This window comes from Capra hircus, chromosome 14 (assembly GCF_001704415.2).
Source record: "Capra hircus breed San Clemente chromosome 14, ASM170441v1, whole genome shotgun sequence".
In the NCBI taxonomy this organism is placed as follows: domain Eukaryota; kingdom Metazoa; phylum Chordata; class Mammalia; order Artiodactyla; family Bovidae; genus Capra; species Capra hircus.
This window is the reverse complement of record NC_030821.1, coordinates 58,832,234-58,851,340: the sequence shown is the minus strand read 5'-3', so window position 1 is coordinate 58,851,340 and position 19,107 is coordinate 58,832,234. Positions and strand designations below refer to the sequence as shown.

The following is a 19,107-nucleotide window of genomic DNA, read 5'->3' as shown; positions in this document are numbered from 1 at the left end:
GAGGAGCCCTGACCACTGCCCAGTTTGACTTGGTGTCCGCAGGTGTGCATGGGCGTCCCTGGCGAGGGTGCCACCACAAGCCGCAGAATGCACTGCACAGCCTCTCTGCTGCATGCAGCAGGCTCTCCACCTTCTGTTCCTGCTTTCCTGCAGCTGGAAGCTCCCCATTTTATGGTTCAACTGTGATAAAATACACATAACGTAAAGTCTACCATTTCATCCATTATTAAACGCACAGTTCAGTGGCATCCGGTTGGCAGTGGCATTCCCACTGCTATGTGGACATCACTGCCATCTATCTCCAGAACCCTTTTCATCTTGCAGAACTGACACTGTGCACCCATGAAACGTTAATTCCGCTCCTCCCTCCCACCGGCCCTCGGCAGCCATTATTCGCCTTTCTGTGCATTTGATCCTCTAAGTACCGTGCGTGAGTGGAATCGTTCACTATTTGCCCTGCTTAATGATTTATGGCTTATTTACTTCTCTTAGCTTACTGTCCTCAGGGTTTATCCATGTGGTAGTCTGTGTTAGAATTCTATTCCTTCTTATGGCTGAATCATACTCCATTGTTTGTATAGACTGCAAATTTTTTTTTTTTTTAATTTCGTCCACTGACGGACACTTGAGTTGTTTCTACCTTTTGGCTATTGTGAATAATGCTCCTATGATTGGGGGTGCATCTGTCCAAGATTGTGCAAATATTAACTATTTACTTTTGGTTCTTTGTGCTTTATACCCAGTAGTAGAATTGATGGATTGTGCAGTAATCCTATGTTGAATTTTTTGAGGAACATTCATTCTGGTTTCCACAGTGGCTGTGCGATTCTACATTCCCATCAGCAATAGCTAATTTCTCCACTTCCTCAACACTGTTTATTTTCTTTTTGTTGTTGTTGTTTGACTGTGTTTATAACAACCATCCTAATGGATGTGAGCTGGTCCAATAAGTATTTGCAGGAGAAGGTCTATGAGAATTAGTTGACAAATGGTTCTTTCTTTTCTGCTAATGAAGGTAAATCTCTTTGATGGAAACTTACTGCTTTAAGTATGATTATTTTGTGATGTTGTCTGTGTGGAAATTGTGTCTTCCTGAGGCTTTGTGGGTCCTTGCATGCTTTTGGATTGATTTTTTTTTTTAATTTGGTTTACCTGGGTCTTCACTGAGGCATGAAGAATTCTCTAGTTACAATGCACGGGCTGTCTAGTTGCCCCATAGCATGTGTGATATTAGTTCCCCAACCAGGGATCAAACCCTATCTCCTGCATTGGGAAACGCATTCTTAACCACTGGATCACCAGGGAAGTCCCTGAACCAATTAAATTTTGATCTGTCAGAGAACCTCACCAGCCCTGAGTTTGTATGTGTCAAACTCTGCCCTCATCTTTCAGCTATGAAGATATTACAGACTGCACACTTTAATGTGGCCACTTGTTAAATGATCTAGTTATTATTTCTCCTTTCTCCCCTTTCCCCTGATGTCAACTTGCAAGCATTCTACTGTTTGTAGCCCTTTTAAAAGGAAAAAGCTAGTACAGATACATAATTAAGGGCAGAGGGGGTAGGACCAGCCAGCTTTGGATTCAAATCCAAGTCTGTGTAGGAAAAAATCTTAACTTCTCCAAGACTCCGCTTTCTCATCTTTACTAGGAATCTTGGCGGCTTTACAGCCTTATTTTAGGGATTATAAATGCCTGGCAAGGTGCCTGGGCGGAGTAAGCAGCCAATACTGGTAGCTGTCATCATCACCGTCACTATTATCATCATCGCCGTCACTGTCCCCACCATCCTCCTCATTGCCTCCATCATCATCACCATCAGCATCAAAGCCATAGTTTCCAGTGTTTCTTAGAAGTTTTGCTGGAAAAAGAGGAAAAAAGAATATTTTAATAACCCAATAAAGCTAAAACATAATTTCTAAGAAATGTGATGCTCCAGCATAGCAAGGAATGAGCTCTCTAAGCCATCGCTTCCTTCATCCAAATTATGGACTAAAGAGTGCAGGGATCCAGTATGGAGGCTCAGTGAATATTGATAGAAAAGTACGTCTGTGGGAAGTATCACCTGCCACAAAGCAAATGCTGGGCCGTTTGGAGGACCAAGGAAATGCGTTCTTACTTAAACTTTCTTTTTGAAGACGGTTTTCTCTGCATTTTATTTTTCTTTTGTCATGAAATGGTCTTTTCAGATCCATTTAGGATTAACCCCAGGGTGATGGAGAGAACCCTTCAGAGAGGCTTGAGAGGCTTTTACCCTTTGGCTCCGTTCCAGCTTATTAATATTAACACTATTATTATTTTGTAATCTCCCTAGGGTTTTTGCAAGTGATTAATTATTTGAATTCCATTTTTCCCAAGTGTAGGAAGAAAATATGTATCTAGAGAGTAAGGCCTCATGGGACAGGTGCCACGACATGCCACAAGAAAACCAAAGTTCAGTCTCTCCTGCTTTCTGGCAGACTTCTTGCTCTTTCTCTCTCACTGCTCATCTAAGTGACAAATGTTTTCCAACTGGCCGATTCGAAGACAGGCTGGGTTTTCAGTTCCAGTTTTCTTTCGGGCTGGAATTTCCTGGGGCAGATTTTAGCTTTGCTCGAGAAATCACATCAAGTCCGTCATTTAGGTTCCTTTATTCCATCCGCTCTGTTTCGTGTGGGCTCTGCTCATTAAAATTTTACAAATCACTCATTGAGAAGATAACCTGTTACTCGCCCGTTTCTCAGAACAGCAGCTTCCCAGTATTTGGGGTCAGAGCGTCCTCTCTGGTCCTGTCTGGGAAGCTGATTGGCAGTCGCCCAACGGTCACACTTTTCCTTCTCACAGCATGTTGAAAAGCCTCCCTGGAGAACAGCCAGAGGCTGGGGTCTGCTTATTTAGCACCAAGGTGAGATTGGGGCTTTCCTAATGGCTCAGTGGTACAGAGCCATTGCAGGTCTCTGCCTGCAATGCAGGAGACCCAGGTTCGAGCCCCAGATTGGGAAGATCCCCTCAAGAGGGAAATGGCTACCTGCTGCAGTAGTCTTGCCTGGAGAATCCCATGGACAGAGGAACCTGATGGGCTACAGTCCATGGGTTCTCAAAGAGCTGGACATGACTGAAGTGACTGAGCATGGGTGCATGCAAGATGAGATTGACCTCTAACTCAGGAAGCACCATTTTTAATGTCTTCTCAGTGCCTAGAACTTTTGCTGGGTACCAGATGCCTGGGAAATGTTGCCAGAAGCTGCTGGGTTACTGCTCAGGTGGGGGTCCCAGCAGTTCACTTCTAAGTGGTTCCTCCCTGTCTTCTTGGGATACTGTACACGCACGTGCACACACACACACACACACACACACACACACACACACACACACTTGCACACAGAAACATTAAAGAGAGAAAATGTCACCATATATTTCCACTGACGGTAGAAAAAGAGGAACTAGACATGTACGCCTGCCACGCTGTTTGACCTCAGGAAATGGCCAGCCCATGTGACTGTCAATCAAGGTAGCTTTAAACCAAGAGTCCAGACACATCACCAACCTTGTCTCCTTGTATGAATATTCTCATTTTAGGTCATAGGGGAGGTTTTTACTTCAAATTTCCACTTGCTTCACACACAGACACTCTAGTACCGAGTTGGAAATTAGTGCATGGAGAAAGAGACATTTTTAGTTCTTCTTTAGTGTTGGCAGGTGGTTCAGAAAGGCAAGATTTTCTCATGTTTGCGCATCACTGAGCCTGATGCTGGCATGATGCCGGCGTGGCTCAAGAGGTAGAGAATCCCCTCCGACTATTTAAAGCTGAGAGGTTAAATCAATTTTCTAAGCCCTGTCAATAACGGCCTGACCCCAGAACCTTGATGTGCAAGAAGGGTTCCAGTTTCCCTGCCTCTGAGCTGTGAGCCTGGTGTTCTCCCTAAGTTACAAAAGAAACAGAAGCTCAGGACACACGTTCTGCACTGCCCACCACCTGGGCCATCAGCCCCCGTTTGGCACCCTAGCCTCCCCGCCTGGGCTCTTTCCTGCCAGCTATGCTCATCTTGCTCCTTATTTCTCCTCAGTTGAGTTGTGGTGGGACCTCCTTTCCCTAGCCTTAGGAGGACAATCGTCCGTCCATTCATGAGGCTGAGACTGGGGTTTCATGCCAGTCTGTGTAGAACTTCAGATCCTAAGACAGCTGAAGTTGAAAAGCACTGGATCTAATGCAGTGCTTCTGCAAGTTCAGTGTACAGACAAAGAGCTTATTAAAACCCAGGTTCTTACTGAATAAATCAGGATCGGAGTCAAGCTCCCAGAAAGTGACAAGGGCCAAGGCAGTTCTTCGCCTGGACTGCACATCACAGCCAGCCAGGGAGGCCTCACTCTTAGGGGTGCAGGTTTAGGGTGTTTAGGGTGAGACCTGGGTTACCGTAAGATGCCCAGGGACACAGCCAGCCAGAGTTAAGAAATATGGTCATAAGGGTTAAAACTGAATTTAACCATTAAATGAGCAGAAGGGAAATTAAAGTCACTTCCAAACCATTGCGCTAACCTGTGGCATGGCTCTAGGAAAATAATTTCCTTTCAGCCTTGTCAAATTTTCTGAAAGGAAAGATAGTTATTGCTTTTTTCACAATATATAGGGCTACTTGAATGAAAGAATATTTTCCTGCTTAATTTTAGCCTTGTTATTTTCATTCTGACAGAGTGTTAACCTCATCCAAGCCAAGAATATATCATCATCCATCTTATTTGCCACTTTTGAGTCATAGGGAAAAATGGGCTTTATACCTTCTTTGCTTAATTTAGCTTCTAGACCAAGAATTCAAAATGGGGCAAGATTGCCCCCACGGGAGTCAGAATTCATTCATGGGGGATGAGGAAAGTTTAGATGTTTCTGTGGCCCTCCACAGCTCAGACCTACTGACGAAATCCTATTTCTTAGTATTTATTTTTGTTGTTGTTGTTGTTGTTCAGTCACTAAATCATGTTCAACTCCTTGCAACCCCATGGACTGCAGCATGCCAGGCTCCTCTGTCCTCCACTATCTCCCAGAGTTTGCTCAGACTTATGTCCATTGAGTCAGTGATGCCATCCAACCATCTTATCCTCTGTCATTCCATTCTCCTCTTGCCCTCCAATTTTTCTCCTTAGAGGGTGATAATGAAAAAAGGTTGAGAAGCACTGCTCCAGACAAAGACAGCCCATGCATGTCCAAGCTTGTATGTCCTTCCTGAGCGTTACATGGGGAGGGTTTGTGATAGCGTTTCGGAGCTGTGAAATTTGGGCTTATCAACAATGAATTCTAAGAAGAAACATCAAAAGCATTATTTCCTCTTCTCAGCGAAATAGTTTCCTCTTGATGAAAAATTTGAGTTCCAGAAGCATCTAATTGTGAGCTTTCTTGCTGATGGGACATTCTGGGATGTGACCTGGAGGTCGGCCCTCCTGGGTGTCAGTCCTGGCTCTCTCCCTCCCTCTGTGACTTTCAGGAGGTTCCTGTGCCTCTTTAAGTCTCATTCACATGTGTATAATGGAAATAAAACTCCTGATAGATTTGTTTTTCAGATGAAATGTGAAGTAGCTTTAATGAAGGTAAACCAGAGTCTGTGCATAAAAAGCACTCCTTTAGTGCTGGGAGAAGTGATGGTTATTACCATCTCTCTATATATCTATCTACCTGTCAATCAGCCACCTTATTATTATTATCATCATCTATGTAAAATACCTCTGGGTGCAGAGGAATCTTCCTGAATCAGATTCTGTCCTCATCAGACCTGAGCAACTCCACCTAACTCCTTCGCAATTCACCCTTCCCAAGCTGGTGGGATTAACAGATACACGCTGTGTGCATACGTGCGTGCATATTAAGTCACTTCAGTCATGTCTGGCTCTTCACGACCCTAGGGACTATAGCCCACCATGTTCATGGGATTCTCCAGGCAAGAATACTGGAGTGGGTTGCCATGCCCTCCTCCAGGGGATCTTCCCAACCCAGGGATCAAACCTGCGTCTCCCCATTTCCTGCATTGCAGGCAGATTTTGTACCCACTGAGCCACCTGGGAAGCCCCGGATCCATGCTACTATATATAAAATAGATAAACACCAAGGACTTGCTGTAGAGTGCAGGAAACTATATTCAATATCTTGTAATAACCTATAATGGTAAGAATCTGAAAAAGAATACACATGTATTGGGTTGGCCAAAAAGTTCATTCAATTTTTCCATAAGCTCTTATGAAAACTGGAAAGAACTTTTTGGCCAATCTAATATACAGGTATAACTGAGTCACTTTGAGGTACATTGTGACTGGAACATTGTAAATAAACTATAATTTAATTAAAAAGAAAGTGGGAGGGGAGCACTGCCCCTCCCTCCTCGGGTCCCCGCAAATGGCTGAGCCTGGGGGTGATGTATTTATGCAACAGCTCTTTCTTCCGTGCTGACAGCTGCTAGACTAAGTGGCCCAGAGGAGGCAGAACATATTCACGCAAGGAAAGTTAATCCTGGATTCCATTAGCCAGAGTGGTCTCTGATTTCTTCCTGGTGTTGCGAAATAGAGAAATAGAGCTGGTTTTACTTTAGTCAAAGTAAATACAACAACCAAAAAAAAAAAAAAAAAAGATTAAGGTTTAAAAAAAAGAAAGAAACCCAGAAAGACCAATGCATACAGACCAGGGAAATGGTACATTTTATATAAAAAGAGAATTGTAGTCTTTTGTGACCTCAGAACAAGTCCTATCCAAAAGCTTTTGTTATGCTCTCATATCCATTGTTTATTCCACTTCGAATCTTCGTCTCAGTGAGCGCCATTATTATTATTTGCAATATGAGCTTCTTAACAAACCCTGAGATGAAAAAGAAAGCCAGAATAAGCTAGACTTGCTGCAAGTCTGTTGTTATTTCAGAGAATCATGTTTTTTAAAAATGCATTCAGGTTTGTGTAAATGCAGAACTCAGTGAGTGTGTAAGAAGAGCCTTACCAACAAGTTCCCAGGATGCTTTTCATGAGCTGAGCATTCAGATCCGTCACCGAGAATGAGAGAGATGTGAGTCCTTGGTGCCCCCGGTTAGATATTCAGCCTGTGTCCCTGGACTCCTCGGAGTGGTGGGTCACGTCCTGGAGACGTGTCTGGCGAGGGTCCCTGATGCAGTGTCCAGCTTGCGTTGGAATCACAGCAAACCTCGGCTCTTCCTGGTTCCCAGTCCAGTCTTTGGAGTCTATAGTCCCAGTCTGTAGTCATTGGAGTCGGGAGAAGCATCGCATGAAATAAGGAGCTAAGCCTTTGCTGAGCTGCAGCACCTGGCTGAACTGGCCTTTGATGAGTGATAAGGAGGATGCTGTTGAGGATGGAGTTAGGAAGGAGTCAAGTCCGCCACCCTGAGCTGCCTGGAATTCAAGGTAGAATCTGGAGAATACACTCATTCCTGTGTGAAGTAATCCTAATTAGTTTTCCCTCTAACTGCTCACCAGACACAGCTCCTTGGTCCATCCCTTCCTCCCGCCCTCCCTTCCTTCACTCATCCCTCTCTCTTTCTTTCCATCTCTCCCTTCCTCCCTTCCTTTCTTACTTTCTGATTCTTATCTTAATAATTTGCTAGTGTTTTCCTAAATAACCCTGTTTTAATTCCTTAACCCGATTTTCCAGTAAGTGCTGCATAGCAGTTTCACCTCCCCTGTTTTATCTTTGGCTCATTGCTTCTCTCCTGCCATCCATCAGCTTTGTGTCTGGGTGACTCTTTTGCTCATCCTGGAGGGATTGTGCAGAGAGAGCTTGAAGCCTGAGTCCTGTGGGCAGTCAACTACCTGGACAGCAGGGATGTGGTGACAGGGACACCAGTAAATCCAGCTCTGTTTCTCTATTTTGCAACAGCAGGAAGAAATCAGACTACTCTGGCTAATGGAATCTAGAATCGACTTTTCTTGCATGAGTGTGTGGTGACAGGTCCAGCCTGCTCTTGGGTCTGTTAGTGCATCACTCCCCCAGCTCTGTTTTCGCTTCTGAACAGCTGGGACAATGACGTCCTTGTATCTACAGAGTCTTCAAAAGGGCCTCCACACATTCAGAAAGGTTGAGACAACTTAAATAATCATGTTGAGACTGATTGTCATCATTGGAGATTTGGAGGAGCAGTTATTTTAGAGAGGACTCAAGGGGGCGATTGTAATTTACCCTCTGTTTGAAAAACTTGAACCTTCAGAATATCATACAGGAACTCAGAAGCTTTCTGATTTTCCTGTCTGGGCCTAAGAAGAACGTCTAAAGGAAAGCCTTGTTTTGTTTCCAGATCGCCGAGGGAATGGCGTACATCGAGAGGAAAAACTACATCCACCGGGACCTACGAGCCGCTAATGTGTTAGTCTCCGAGTCTCTCATGTGCAAAATCGCAGACTTTGGTCTTGCTCGAGTGATTGAAGATAACGAGTACACAGCCAGAGAAGGTACGTTCCCAGAGCCATCTTTAGGTGTTTGGTTATTGTTTACTTTTGTTTTGTTTTTGCCTATTTTTAACAAAGCAATTACAATAGGCATCAAAAAAAAAAAAAGGATTCATTTGGTACAATATTCAAAATGTACCATAGTTGCAGTTTGTGGTATATCTTAATTGTTTTCTTTTTAAAAAATTACTCTTTCGATTGTCTCTGTACGATACTTTTGTAAAATTTAAAAATGCTGTCATTTGTATTTCAATTAAGCAAGGCAAAACAAGAAGAGGCTTGGCAGAATCATAATTCTTTGTTCATATTACATGTCAGAGCTTTTCACCCAATGAGGTACACTTTGCTTCACTGTAGAAAAAATATTTGTAACGATAATTCTATACTATACAATTCAAGGCTGTATTCTGGCCTTTTAACTGTTGGGTTGCCCAAAAATTTCGTTCAGGTTTCTCCATTGCATCTTGTGGAAAAACCCGAATGAACCTTCTAGCCAACCCAATACAAATTAAAACATGAGAATTATCACACACACACAGAAGTAAATGTAACACTGCAAAAACACGCTCCTTTGTATCCCCACGTTCCATATTATACGTGGAAACCCCGAGTCCCTGGCCTGCCGCTCCGAGGCCGGCCCGCCTGGCGCTGCACTGGCCTCTCCTGCTGGAGACTGTTCTCTGTTGTTTGTGATCTGAGGACTCCGACAGTCTCATTCCTGAAAGTTCAGTGGGTAGTGTTTGGGGGTTTTTTGCAGTGCTTTCTCTACTGAAAGAGTCAAGCACTTCCTCGACATTCCTAAGACTTGTTAAGGATTAATTTAATGACATGTGTGTTATTTCTGGAAGGTGCCCACAGAATTCATAGCTGTGACAAACAGACTGAAAATATTGTTTTGATTTGCGAAACATCTCTTGCATTTGTCACGCTTAAGGTGGTTCTCCTGCCTCAAGTTTCGGTAACTCTGTCGTGGACTATAATGTATCTTTGGCCTTAATCACCTTCAGCAGAATGGCAGGTCAGGGAAAACAGTTTGAGAAGAAGTAGGTAAAAGGAAAAGACCTTAATGCTGAGAAAGATTGAGGGCAGGAGGAGAAGGGAGTGACAAAGGAGGAGATGGTGAGGTAGCATCACCTATTCAATGGACAGGAGTTTGAGCAAACTCTGGGAGGCAGTGAAGGACAGGGAAACCTGGTGTGCTGCGGTCTGTGGGGTCGCAGATAGCCAGGCACAACTGGGCAGCTGCACAACAGCACCAGCAGTCGACAGCAGCAGGTAGTGAGCTGTGCAGTGAGGCAGCTGCTGTTAAGTGCCTTTCATACGTTACCTCATCTATCTCACAGTAACCCTATATGATAAGTAGTGTATTGTTTCCTCCTTGTATATGAGGAGAAAGGAGAGGCTCAGAAGCTTCTGAAGCCATATAGTAAGTGGGAGAGCCAGGATTCAGACCCAGGAGATCAGTTTATTTTATTGGTTTTGTAGAATTTGACAGGCCTCTGTGTGTTTGTGTGCTCAGCAGCTTCAGTCATGTCTGATTCTTTGTGATCCCATGGACTGTAGCCTGCTAGGCTCCTCTTATCCATGGGGTTTCCCAGGCAAGAATATTGGAGTGGGTTGCCGTTTCCTTCTCCAGGGGATCTTTTCGACCCAGGGATTGAACCTGGGTCTCCTGCATTGACATTCGGGTTCTTTATCACTGAGCCACCTGGGATATGCATGTGTTACCCATTCAAAACAAATCATCAAAACTTTCCCCCTCAAAGAAGGAAAGTGTGAGAGTCACACGCCTGTGACTTTTTCGTTTCAGCTCAGAGACCCAAGTAAAGCCCCTGTGTCTTCTCCCCTAGGTGCTAAGTTCCCCATTAAGTGGACAGCTCCAGAGGCAATCAACTTCGGATGTTTCACCATCAAGTCTGATGTGTGGTCCTTTGGGATTCTCCTGTACGAAATTGTCACCTATGGGAAAATTCCCTACCCAGGTACTGCTTACTTACCTATTTCCATTTGCGGGATATATATGAGAAAAAAGCCGGGTGGTATGAGACATAAAAAAGATGAACAAATATCCAGAGGAAAGACAAGGGTGTGAGAACTTTGTCTTTAGTGGAAGGTATTGTAAAATATGCTTAGACACTTCTCCGCCTTCGTGTCTGAGTGCATATCTTTCGCTCCACTAATGAATTCCACCACTAACAGCCTTGAATGTGCCTGGCGCGGTCACAGATATTGCTGAAGCAACATGGTTGGAGGACTAGACACGGGGCTCCTCCCAAGCCTCGCACCGGATGGTGGAGGAAACGGACATAGAAATGATGCTGTGTGATTCTTGCTTGGTCAGTTCTGAAACAGAGATTTGTATAATGTACTTTGGAGTCTCTGCCACTTCAAGAGACAACCACCTCTGTCTGCAAACAAATGATTCTTCACATCCTCAACTTACTGGCTGTGGGGACGTCATTCAGTATTTCCAGATGCCTAACATCTTCCCAGCCAGATTCTGCCAGCCCTCCCTTTTCCAGAACATGGAAGCAGAGGGACTTTTCCCCAAAGCCTTCTCTTTCTTGTTAATGTTGGGCTTTTCACAAAATCAATGGATATGGCCAGTTTAAAAGTAAACCTTTAATGTTTAAATCATTCCCTCATTCAAAAATCTGAGGGTGCTAAGCATTCCCAAGGTGCTGGATGGAGCAGTCCCAGCTCCTCCCTTGAGAGCTAATAGTTGAGTATTGATTACAATCATTTATAATAATCACTGATAATAAGGACCGTATGTAGGATGGGAAGTATGCTGCTGGGGGAGGGTGTGATGGTTTAGGGATTGGGGTGGGGGGGGTGGGTTGCAGGTTCTAAAAGCGATCCAGTAGCAGCAGGGACTCAGTGCCTTGACAGAGAGCCCCAGGGGCTGTCCAGGGCTGGGTGTCCCATGGGGGAAACAGCCAGAGCACCGGTCCCGAGCAGGGGCAGGAGGTGTGGGGATGACGTGGAGCGGATGTGAGCCTCAGAGGCTGTCCAGGGGCTTCACCTCTGACTTTGCAAGAGACGGGAGACTTTGGGGCAGAGCAGTGATGTGGCCTCTAGGCTCCTAGTCATCTTTGCTGCTGTTGGGCCTGGAGGGCTGGCGGGAAGGGGAAGCCTTTGGGTGGGGCCTCCACAGTGGGCTGACGGTCCCGTGAAACCCTCCGGTGCCAGATTTCATATTCTGATGGCTGCTCTGCTCTAGACACCGAAGTTAATGAATAAAATCACCGCAAAATGGGGACAGTATTTCTGAATCAGCCCAGATATCTATCTATAACCTACAACCTATAAAGAAAGATTATATACTTTGCCTATATATGACACCTGATCAATAAACATACAACCTCACAAGTGTTGTGTGGTAGGTATTGCATGCTCCACAGTGATGTGTGGACGAGGCTCTGGGGCTCAGAGAAGGAGATTCTGGCCCAGAGCCGCATCACTGGCTCCTACGGAATCCTGGCCACCTTGCCCTCACCTGCTGGACTTACCACCATCATTCATTTCCAGAACGTCTTCATCTTCCCAAATTGATACTGTACCCATTAGACCCTAACTCCCCGACCCACCTACCCACCTCCAGCCCCTGTTGTTGTTGTTTATTCATTCAGTTGTGTCCAACTCTTTGCGACCCCATGGACGGTAGCCCGCCAGGCTCCTCTGTCCATGGGTACTCCAGGCAAAAATACCGGAGTGGGTTGCCATCCCCTTCACCAGGGGATCTTCCAAACCAAGGCATCAAACCCAGGTCTCCTATATTGCAGGCGGATTCTTTACCACTGAGCCACCAGGGAAGCCTCCTAAAATGGCTGAATTAGCATGTTTTATTATCCCATTTAATGATGGAGAAAAATACTATTAAAATGACCTTTTTTTTTCCCCTTAAAGCTCTTCTCAGTGTCAAAAACAGACAGTTCAGTGTCTGAGCTAACCTGAGACAAGTGATTAGAGTAAAAGCCATCCTCCACAGTCAGCAATCCTGCAGAGCCCAGCAGGAATAGTGGGTGCCCTGGGCTTCCCAGGTGGAGCTAGTTGTAAATAACTCATCTGCCAGTGCAGGAGATGTTTAAGAGACACAGGATGGATCCCTAAGTCAGGAAGATCCCGTGGAGAAGAAAATGGCAACCCACTCCAGTATTCTGGAGAATCCCATGGACAGAGGAGCCTGGTGGGCTACAGTCCATGGAGTCTCAAAGAGTCGGACACAACTGAAGTGACATAGCACGCAGGCACGCTGGTTCCCTCCCCGGAGCCTGCCGAGCTCTGCCTCTTCTTGTCCTGAGGACAATTTGAGGAGTGGAAATGAAACAGTTGGTCTAGCTCACTTAAGGATCCTTACTTCTTTAAGTAAACTTGCAATGAAAAGCTGATTTTGAAAAAGTATTGGGAGATAATGAGTGAGAAAATGATGGGTTTTTTTTTTTTATTATTAATTACTAGTAGCAGCTGGGGGGAAAAATAGTGCAAAAGACAGTGAGATGAAATGTTAGAATTGGGCTTGTTTATTCACAAGATCTGTCAGGTCCAACATCCTTTTGTCGTTAAAGAGAACTCACTCTGTCTTCTGCTTATCACGTTCACTGGTTTTTACTTTGGCAGCTGAATGCTGCCTAGAGCCTCTTTGTACTGCCCTCCTTTATAGGATTACGTCACTTACAGAAATGTCCTTAGCCCCTCTACCAGTTTTGAGAGCTGCTATAACAAAATACCACAAACTGAATCGCTTATACAACAGAAATGTGTTTTCTCGCAGTTCTTCAGGCTAGGGGTCCAAGATCAAGGTGTTGACGGGATTGCTTTCTCCAAGGCTCATCCTCGGCCCTTGAGACAACATCTCCATCTGTCTTCTCTCTGGCATCCCCGTGTTCTAATCACCTCTTCTTATAAAGACACCAGTCAGATGGGGCTTAGGCCCACCCTAAAGACTTGGTCACCTCTTTACAGGCCTTATGTCTAAACGCAGTTCCATTCTGAGGTCCTGGGGGCTAGGTCTTCAGTATAGGAATTTCCAGGAGAGCGGGGACTGTGGGAACACAGTTCAGCCCACAGCATCCTCCGACACTCGCTCCAACCAGGGATGAAGGAGGTGGGTACCACTGCGTCACGTGACCCTCGGTCAGGCTTCTAAACAGTACCTGTGGGTTTTTCGCCTCCAGGGAGAACTAACGCGGACGTGATGACCGCCCTGTCTCAGGGCTACAGGATGCCCCGCATGGAGAACTGCCCGGATGAGCTCTATGACATCATGAAGATGTGCTGGAAGGAAAAGGCAGAGGAGAGGCCAACGTTCGACTACCTACAGAGCGTGCTGGACGACTTCTACACGGCCACTGAGGGCCAGTACCAGCAGCAGCCTTAGTGCCGAGGACTCAAGCCGTGCACGGGACCACCGCCTCCCTCCAAAGGGAAAAACAACAATCCCTGGTCACTAGTTATTTCCTGGGCTGGCTTCCCCGGCTGTCCTTGCTTCCTTCACAGAGGGCTAAAACTCAGGAGGGACTTCTTCCACGGGAAAGGCGTCTCCTCTCAAGGGCGATATGTCCACCAGCCTGCACCCAGCAGGCACACTGGCTCTGCGAGTCCAACACCCGGACATGGGTTTCTGAGAAGAAAACACCTATCCCACCAAAGTGCACCCACATGGGCCTCTTGTTTACAAGGGGGCCTGTGACTCAGAGGTTTGGAGGCCGTCTCAGCAGATCACAGACAGGAGCACATCTGAAATAACCAGCTGTCTTCATTGCACTTCCTTGTATGTTCTCTGTGCTTGAGCTAATTTGTTAAAAAAAAAAAAAAATGTACTAATCCAACCTGTTAGATTTTGCAGGTGAAGTCAGATGCTTCCATGTCCTTCCCAGATTTCTGTGACCTCCCACCCCCTGAAATCTGGACGGGTCAGCACTTCCTTCCGTGGAGATCACTCAGAACCCCAGCTGGGCAGAGGAATCTCTTTCCTTGAAAGGGTCATCAGCAAGCAGGCAGGGCCACTGTGTTAAGCCACGCGGATTCCCCAGCCACCCAGGTTTGCCCAGCTCCCCTGGAAGGGAGCTTCAGGAACTGCTCTCCCAATAGAAGGAATGTTTTTTAACAGTCCAGCTTTTCAATTCCACAATTTCCTCTATCCAGACTTCTTTGGACCTTGTAGTTTGGACAAACAAGATGATTCTAATCTCTGCGGAACTTCTAGGGCCTTACAAAACATCAGAGCTTTCTTTACTGCTTCAAATGATTCTGAACATTATTTTATTGATCAAGTATTCATTTTAGTTGTACTCTAGGAAGTAAAAATGCTGTGTTCAGGGGCTATTTTTGTGATTCAGCAATCTTTTCTAAATTTTGTGTGGTCTGTGTGAGTCTATTTATATGAGGCTATGCTGGAAACTAAATGAGTGAGGAGGCTTTTCTGAATCACTGGAGCAATTAGATAGAGGTTTTGTTTGTTAAATTTTTCTACTGTAGCTTGAATGGAAAAGGCTATGTCATATCACATTTCACCTATGCTGTTTGTGTATATACCTAATATTTCTATTTTTGATCTTATTTTAATACACCTGGGTCGGTAACATCTCAAGTTTTTCACTGATGTTTAACATTTCCAACTGTCAATATAAAAATGGGTACCAGTTGGTGGGGGAGTGGGGGTTGGGAGGTGATTCCATTGATTACATCGTTTGAAAAATGTGTACAAGTTCTGCCTCCATCCTTTGAGTGTTTTCAGATTGGAGAACTGAGGAGTTGGTGGCCTGGACACCCATCATCCCTGTCGGGGGGCCCAACAGGATTTGTTTTCAAATAGGCTTAGTAAAGTATATGTGTGTGTGCTCAGTAGCTCAGTCCTATCTGACTCTGTGCGACCCCATGGACTGCAGCCCACCAGGCTCCTCTGTCCATGGGATTCTCCAGGCAGGAATACTGGACTGGGTTGCCGTCTCCTCCTGCAGGGGATCTTCCCCACCCAGAGATCAAGCCCACGTCTCCTGTGTCTCCTGCACTGGCAGGCGGATTCTTCACCACTGAGCCAGCAGGGAAACCGGGCTTATCTACCAAGCGCCATTACAGTTTCACTTTGTATGTGTTGCCTAGGTGTTGGGTGCCTGGAGAAAAGGACGAAATATTCTGCTTTCCCCTAACTTTTAACTTCCTTTCCCATATAATGTTTTTTAAAGGTCCATTGTAAAGTATTCTGAAATTCTCAACTCACAAGAGCCACCTTCACAAAGGTGAACTGTTGTCACCATCTAATGTCTGCAGAGCTGGTGACGTGACTCACCACGCTGCATTTTTTTACATACACACACCTGGTCACACTCCATTTCAGAAGCTCACACGTGACCCAGCATCAAGAAAGAGCATCAGGAATCCCCAAAGCAAAACAACATCTCTAGGAAGTGACTAAACTCACCTTTACCTCGTTTTTCTCCACTCTGCTTCCTCTGGCAGTTTTACATTCAGCTGTCCCCCCACCCTTCACCCCACCTCCAGGTCAAGTCTGAATTCCTTTGCCTTCAGCGTCTCTGCTGTCACCTGGGCTTCCTCGCTTGTTCTCGACCTGCGTCCAACTAGGTGGTGCTCGGCAGACAACACGCACTCTTAGGGTTCCTGACTGGCAGAACCAGGGCCTGGACAGGTACTTGTTTAATCTCGGGGTCCACAGAGACGTGCAGGCTGGTTACATCTTCATGTCCCACGTCATTATTGAGAATTTGAAAAACAGAATGGCCACCCCACTTCCACCCCCAAGAGCCCGACTCTGTTGTTCTCCACTGGGTGGGGGAGATACAGGGGTGTCAGTGAACTTAAAAGCTTCCCAGGAATCTAAGGGGAGCACAGCGCATGCCCAGGTTCAAGAGCCAGCCCCAGCTTGGACCTGTACTGCAAAGTGATCTGCTCAAAAGAAGACCTTCTCTTTCCCTAGATGGCTTGCCTTCCCAAAGGTGGCTGCAGGAGTAGAGGAGGAAGACGGAGGAGGAAATGTGGCTTTTTCCTTTCTTACAAACAGGAAGCTCGCTGAACCTAAAGCAGAGCTCGTAGCCCGGACATGTGTCCCTGGGAGGAGGGGACACTCGGTGCTTCCATAGGCCCTCCAGAAGGCTTCTCGGGGTGCTGTCAGAATCCCGCCAGTGAAGCATATCTGGGTCTGCCTTTAGGGGACACACCACACCCAGGAGCGCAGAAGAGGTTTGATTAGAGGAGGGGCCATATTTGCTTACACAATGTGACAGATCGAGGGCACTGAAGTTAAATGTGAGCTCGTTTCTCATCTTGCCTGTGCTGAAGGCTTTCCTTTTGCTCAAACGAACTATAGCCGAGGAAGCTGCAGCTCAAAGGACGCGAAGCACCAGCATCTAATAAATTCAACTGAATTAAAACAATTGCTCATCCTGTGGGTCAGCCCCCCACCCTTCTGATTTTAAAGCCACTCTCCATGCCCACGCTTAATTCCCATCAGAGGTTCTCTCACACCACCCACCTTTTCCCCGATTCTGTACCTGCATTTCTACTTCTGCTAGTTGAATGAGACATCAGTTCTCTATCTCTGTGCTTTGACTACATGAGGTTTTCTGATGAACTGGGGGTGCCTTGCCTTTCTTCCTGATGGCAGTAATGACTATAGGTACACAAAGATACCCATGCACCCACCATTCTCTCCAGTCAGTGCTTTGGCACTTTAAAAAAAAGATCGCCGTGAGCTCACACAGTCACTCTGGAATACCTGGACATTAGGATCGCTTATTCAGGGCTGAGAAATCAGTTGCATTCAGGGCCACAAAAGGAACAGAGTGGTTTCTCTTCGTATTTTCTTGCAAAATAAAACAAGTGAAACTTCTTTACAGTGGCGTCTTTGTGACTCGGCTAGATGTTCTAAGCAGGTAAAGGAACTAAGATGCCCCACTTGAAGTCCAGACAGATGTGAGAAAAAATTTCTTCTAAAAATTTTAATTTGGGGAGAAAAGTCATGCAAGTATTTAGCTCACCATTCACTCTTTTTAAAAATACAACTTATGGAAACTATGCTTTTGAATGAATTGCTTTGATAACGTTTGTACTCCATTTCATGACATTGAGGTTGTATTAAACTGATGAAAATTTATCCCAGAAAGTCCTAATCTGAGAGATGTGCAAGAGGGAAGCCTTCCAGTTTAATTTCCTGTATTCTTATGAATCTAAATACTTGGAGTAGGAGCAAGTGCCAAAAATGTCACAGGGTCCTCAAGATGGTCACCAAGTGAACGCGAATGTTTCCCTTAAATCTGGAAATGATAGGGGCAGGCTTGGGCCTCCATCTCTAGGCCACTGATTAGATTTTTCAGATATAATCTGGATTGGTCATTGTGCCCTGTTAATATAGAACTTCTAGAATCAACGGTGGCTTTATTTACAGCACTGAAAGTCAATACCATGTCACAAAACAAAAAAATCCGTGCATTTTTAAATTACACTTTATGCTGGGGCTCAGACAAGTTCTTAAGCCCTCATCTGCTAACCTCAGGGTCAGATGTGTTTCTGATTTAAGGTTTGCTTTTTTGTCTTTACTTGAAAGGTTTATACAATAAATTGGAGGAGGAAATGGCAACCCACTCCAGTTTTCTTGCCTGGAAAATCCCATGGATGGAGGAGCCTGGTTGGCTACTGTCCATGGGGTCGCAAAGAATCGGACACGACTGAGCGACTTCCCTTAATACAATAAATATACTTAATATTTGGTGGATTTCTCTCAGTGAACACTGGAGAAGAAACCACTAAACAAATAAAACATTTCTGTAGGAAAAAAGCCTGAGTTCATAGGAAGTGGAGTGAATATAGCCTATACTTCAGATCAGGTTTTACCACCAAATGAGTTCTTTAAATATGCGTGGTTTAGGGTATTTTGGATGTCCGGGACTAAGGTGATAGCCTTAGTGTTAGAGAAGTGTCCAGTTCAAATTGACCAACATGGGGGTTGTGGTTACTCAAAACTTATTTAATGCAGCTATGTTGCAAGATGCAAAATATTTATGCATCTCTTTGAAACAACACGTGTGTGTATTAATTGCTCAGTCATGTCCAACCCTTTGTGGCCCCATGAACTGTGGCCCACCAGGCTCCTCTGTCCATGGAATTCTCAGGCAAGAATACTGGAGTGGGTTGCTGTTTCCTCCCCAAGGGGTCTTCCCAACCCAGGGATCAAACCCCGGTCTCCTGTTTTGGCAGGTGGATTCTTTACTGTCTGAGCCACCAGGGAAGCTCTGAAGCAACATAGTCATTAAAACACTCTCTGATCAAATGTACTTCAGGGAGGCCTGGGACTTCGAAGTTCAAATGGGAAGAAATGTCTAGTGGTTTTAGTGACCACAAAGATGCCAGTGAACTGTGGTTGCTGAAATAGATAAGGGGCGCAGTAGCGGGCAAAGACCACAAACAAAAGGAGATGCTCTTTCACAAAAGACCACAAGGGGGCGTTCCGTTCAATTCTGATCACTGATGGTGGACTCCGAAATCTAACTGCCCTGGAAGTCACTCTGATGTGAGCAAGGGGATACAGGTGACAGATGTTAAAACACTTGCCCTGTCAAAGGATTTGAATCCTTCTTTGTAAGGCACTTTTTCCCCAAAGTGGATCATCACTCCTAATTTCTTGTCAAGGTATTTAGTTGGAAAGAACCTTATTCCGTAGTTACTAGTGGTCATTCATTACGGTGC

The 19,107-nt window shown here is 45.4% G+C and overlaps 1 protein-coding gene across 4 annotated transcripts in view; it reads left to right on the top strand.

The window, feature by feature from the left end:
- LYN (LYN proto-oncogene, Src family tyrosine kinase) overlaps positions 1 to 15,108 on the top strand; it is a 106,326-nt gene extending 91,218 nt beyond the window's left edge. For all 4 annotated transcript variants that reach the window (XM_018058501.1, XM_018058499.1, XM_018058500.1 and 1 more), the window contains exons 11-13: positions 8,256 to 8,409; positions 10,257 to 10,388; positions 13,584 to 15,108. In XM_018058501.1, coding sequence (XP_017913990.1) covers positions 8,256 to 8,409; positions 10,257 to 10,388; positions 13,584 to 13,786 — 489 coding nt within the window. In that variant the 3' untranslated portion in view covers positions 13,787 to 15,108. The remainder of the gene's footprint in view (positions 1 to 8,255; positions 8,410 to 10,256; positions 10,389 to 13,583) is intronic.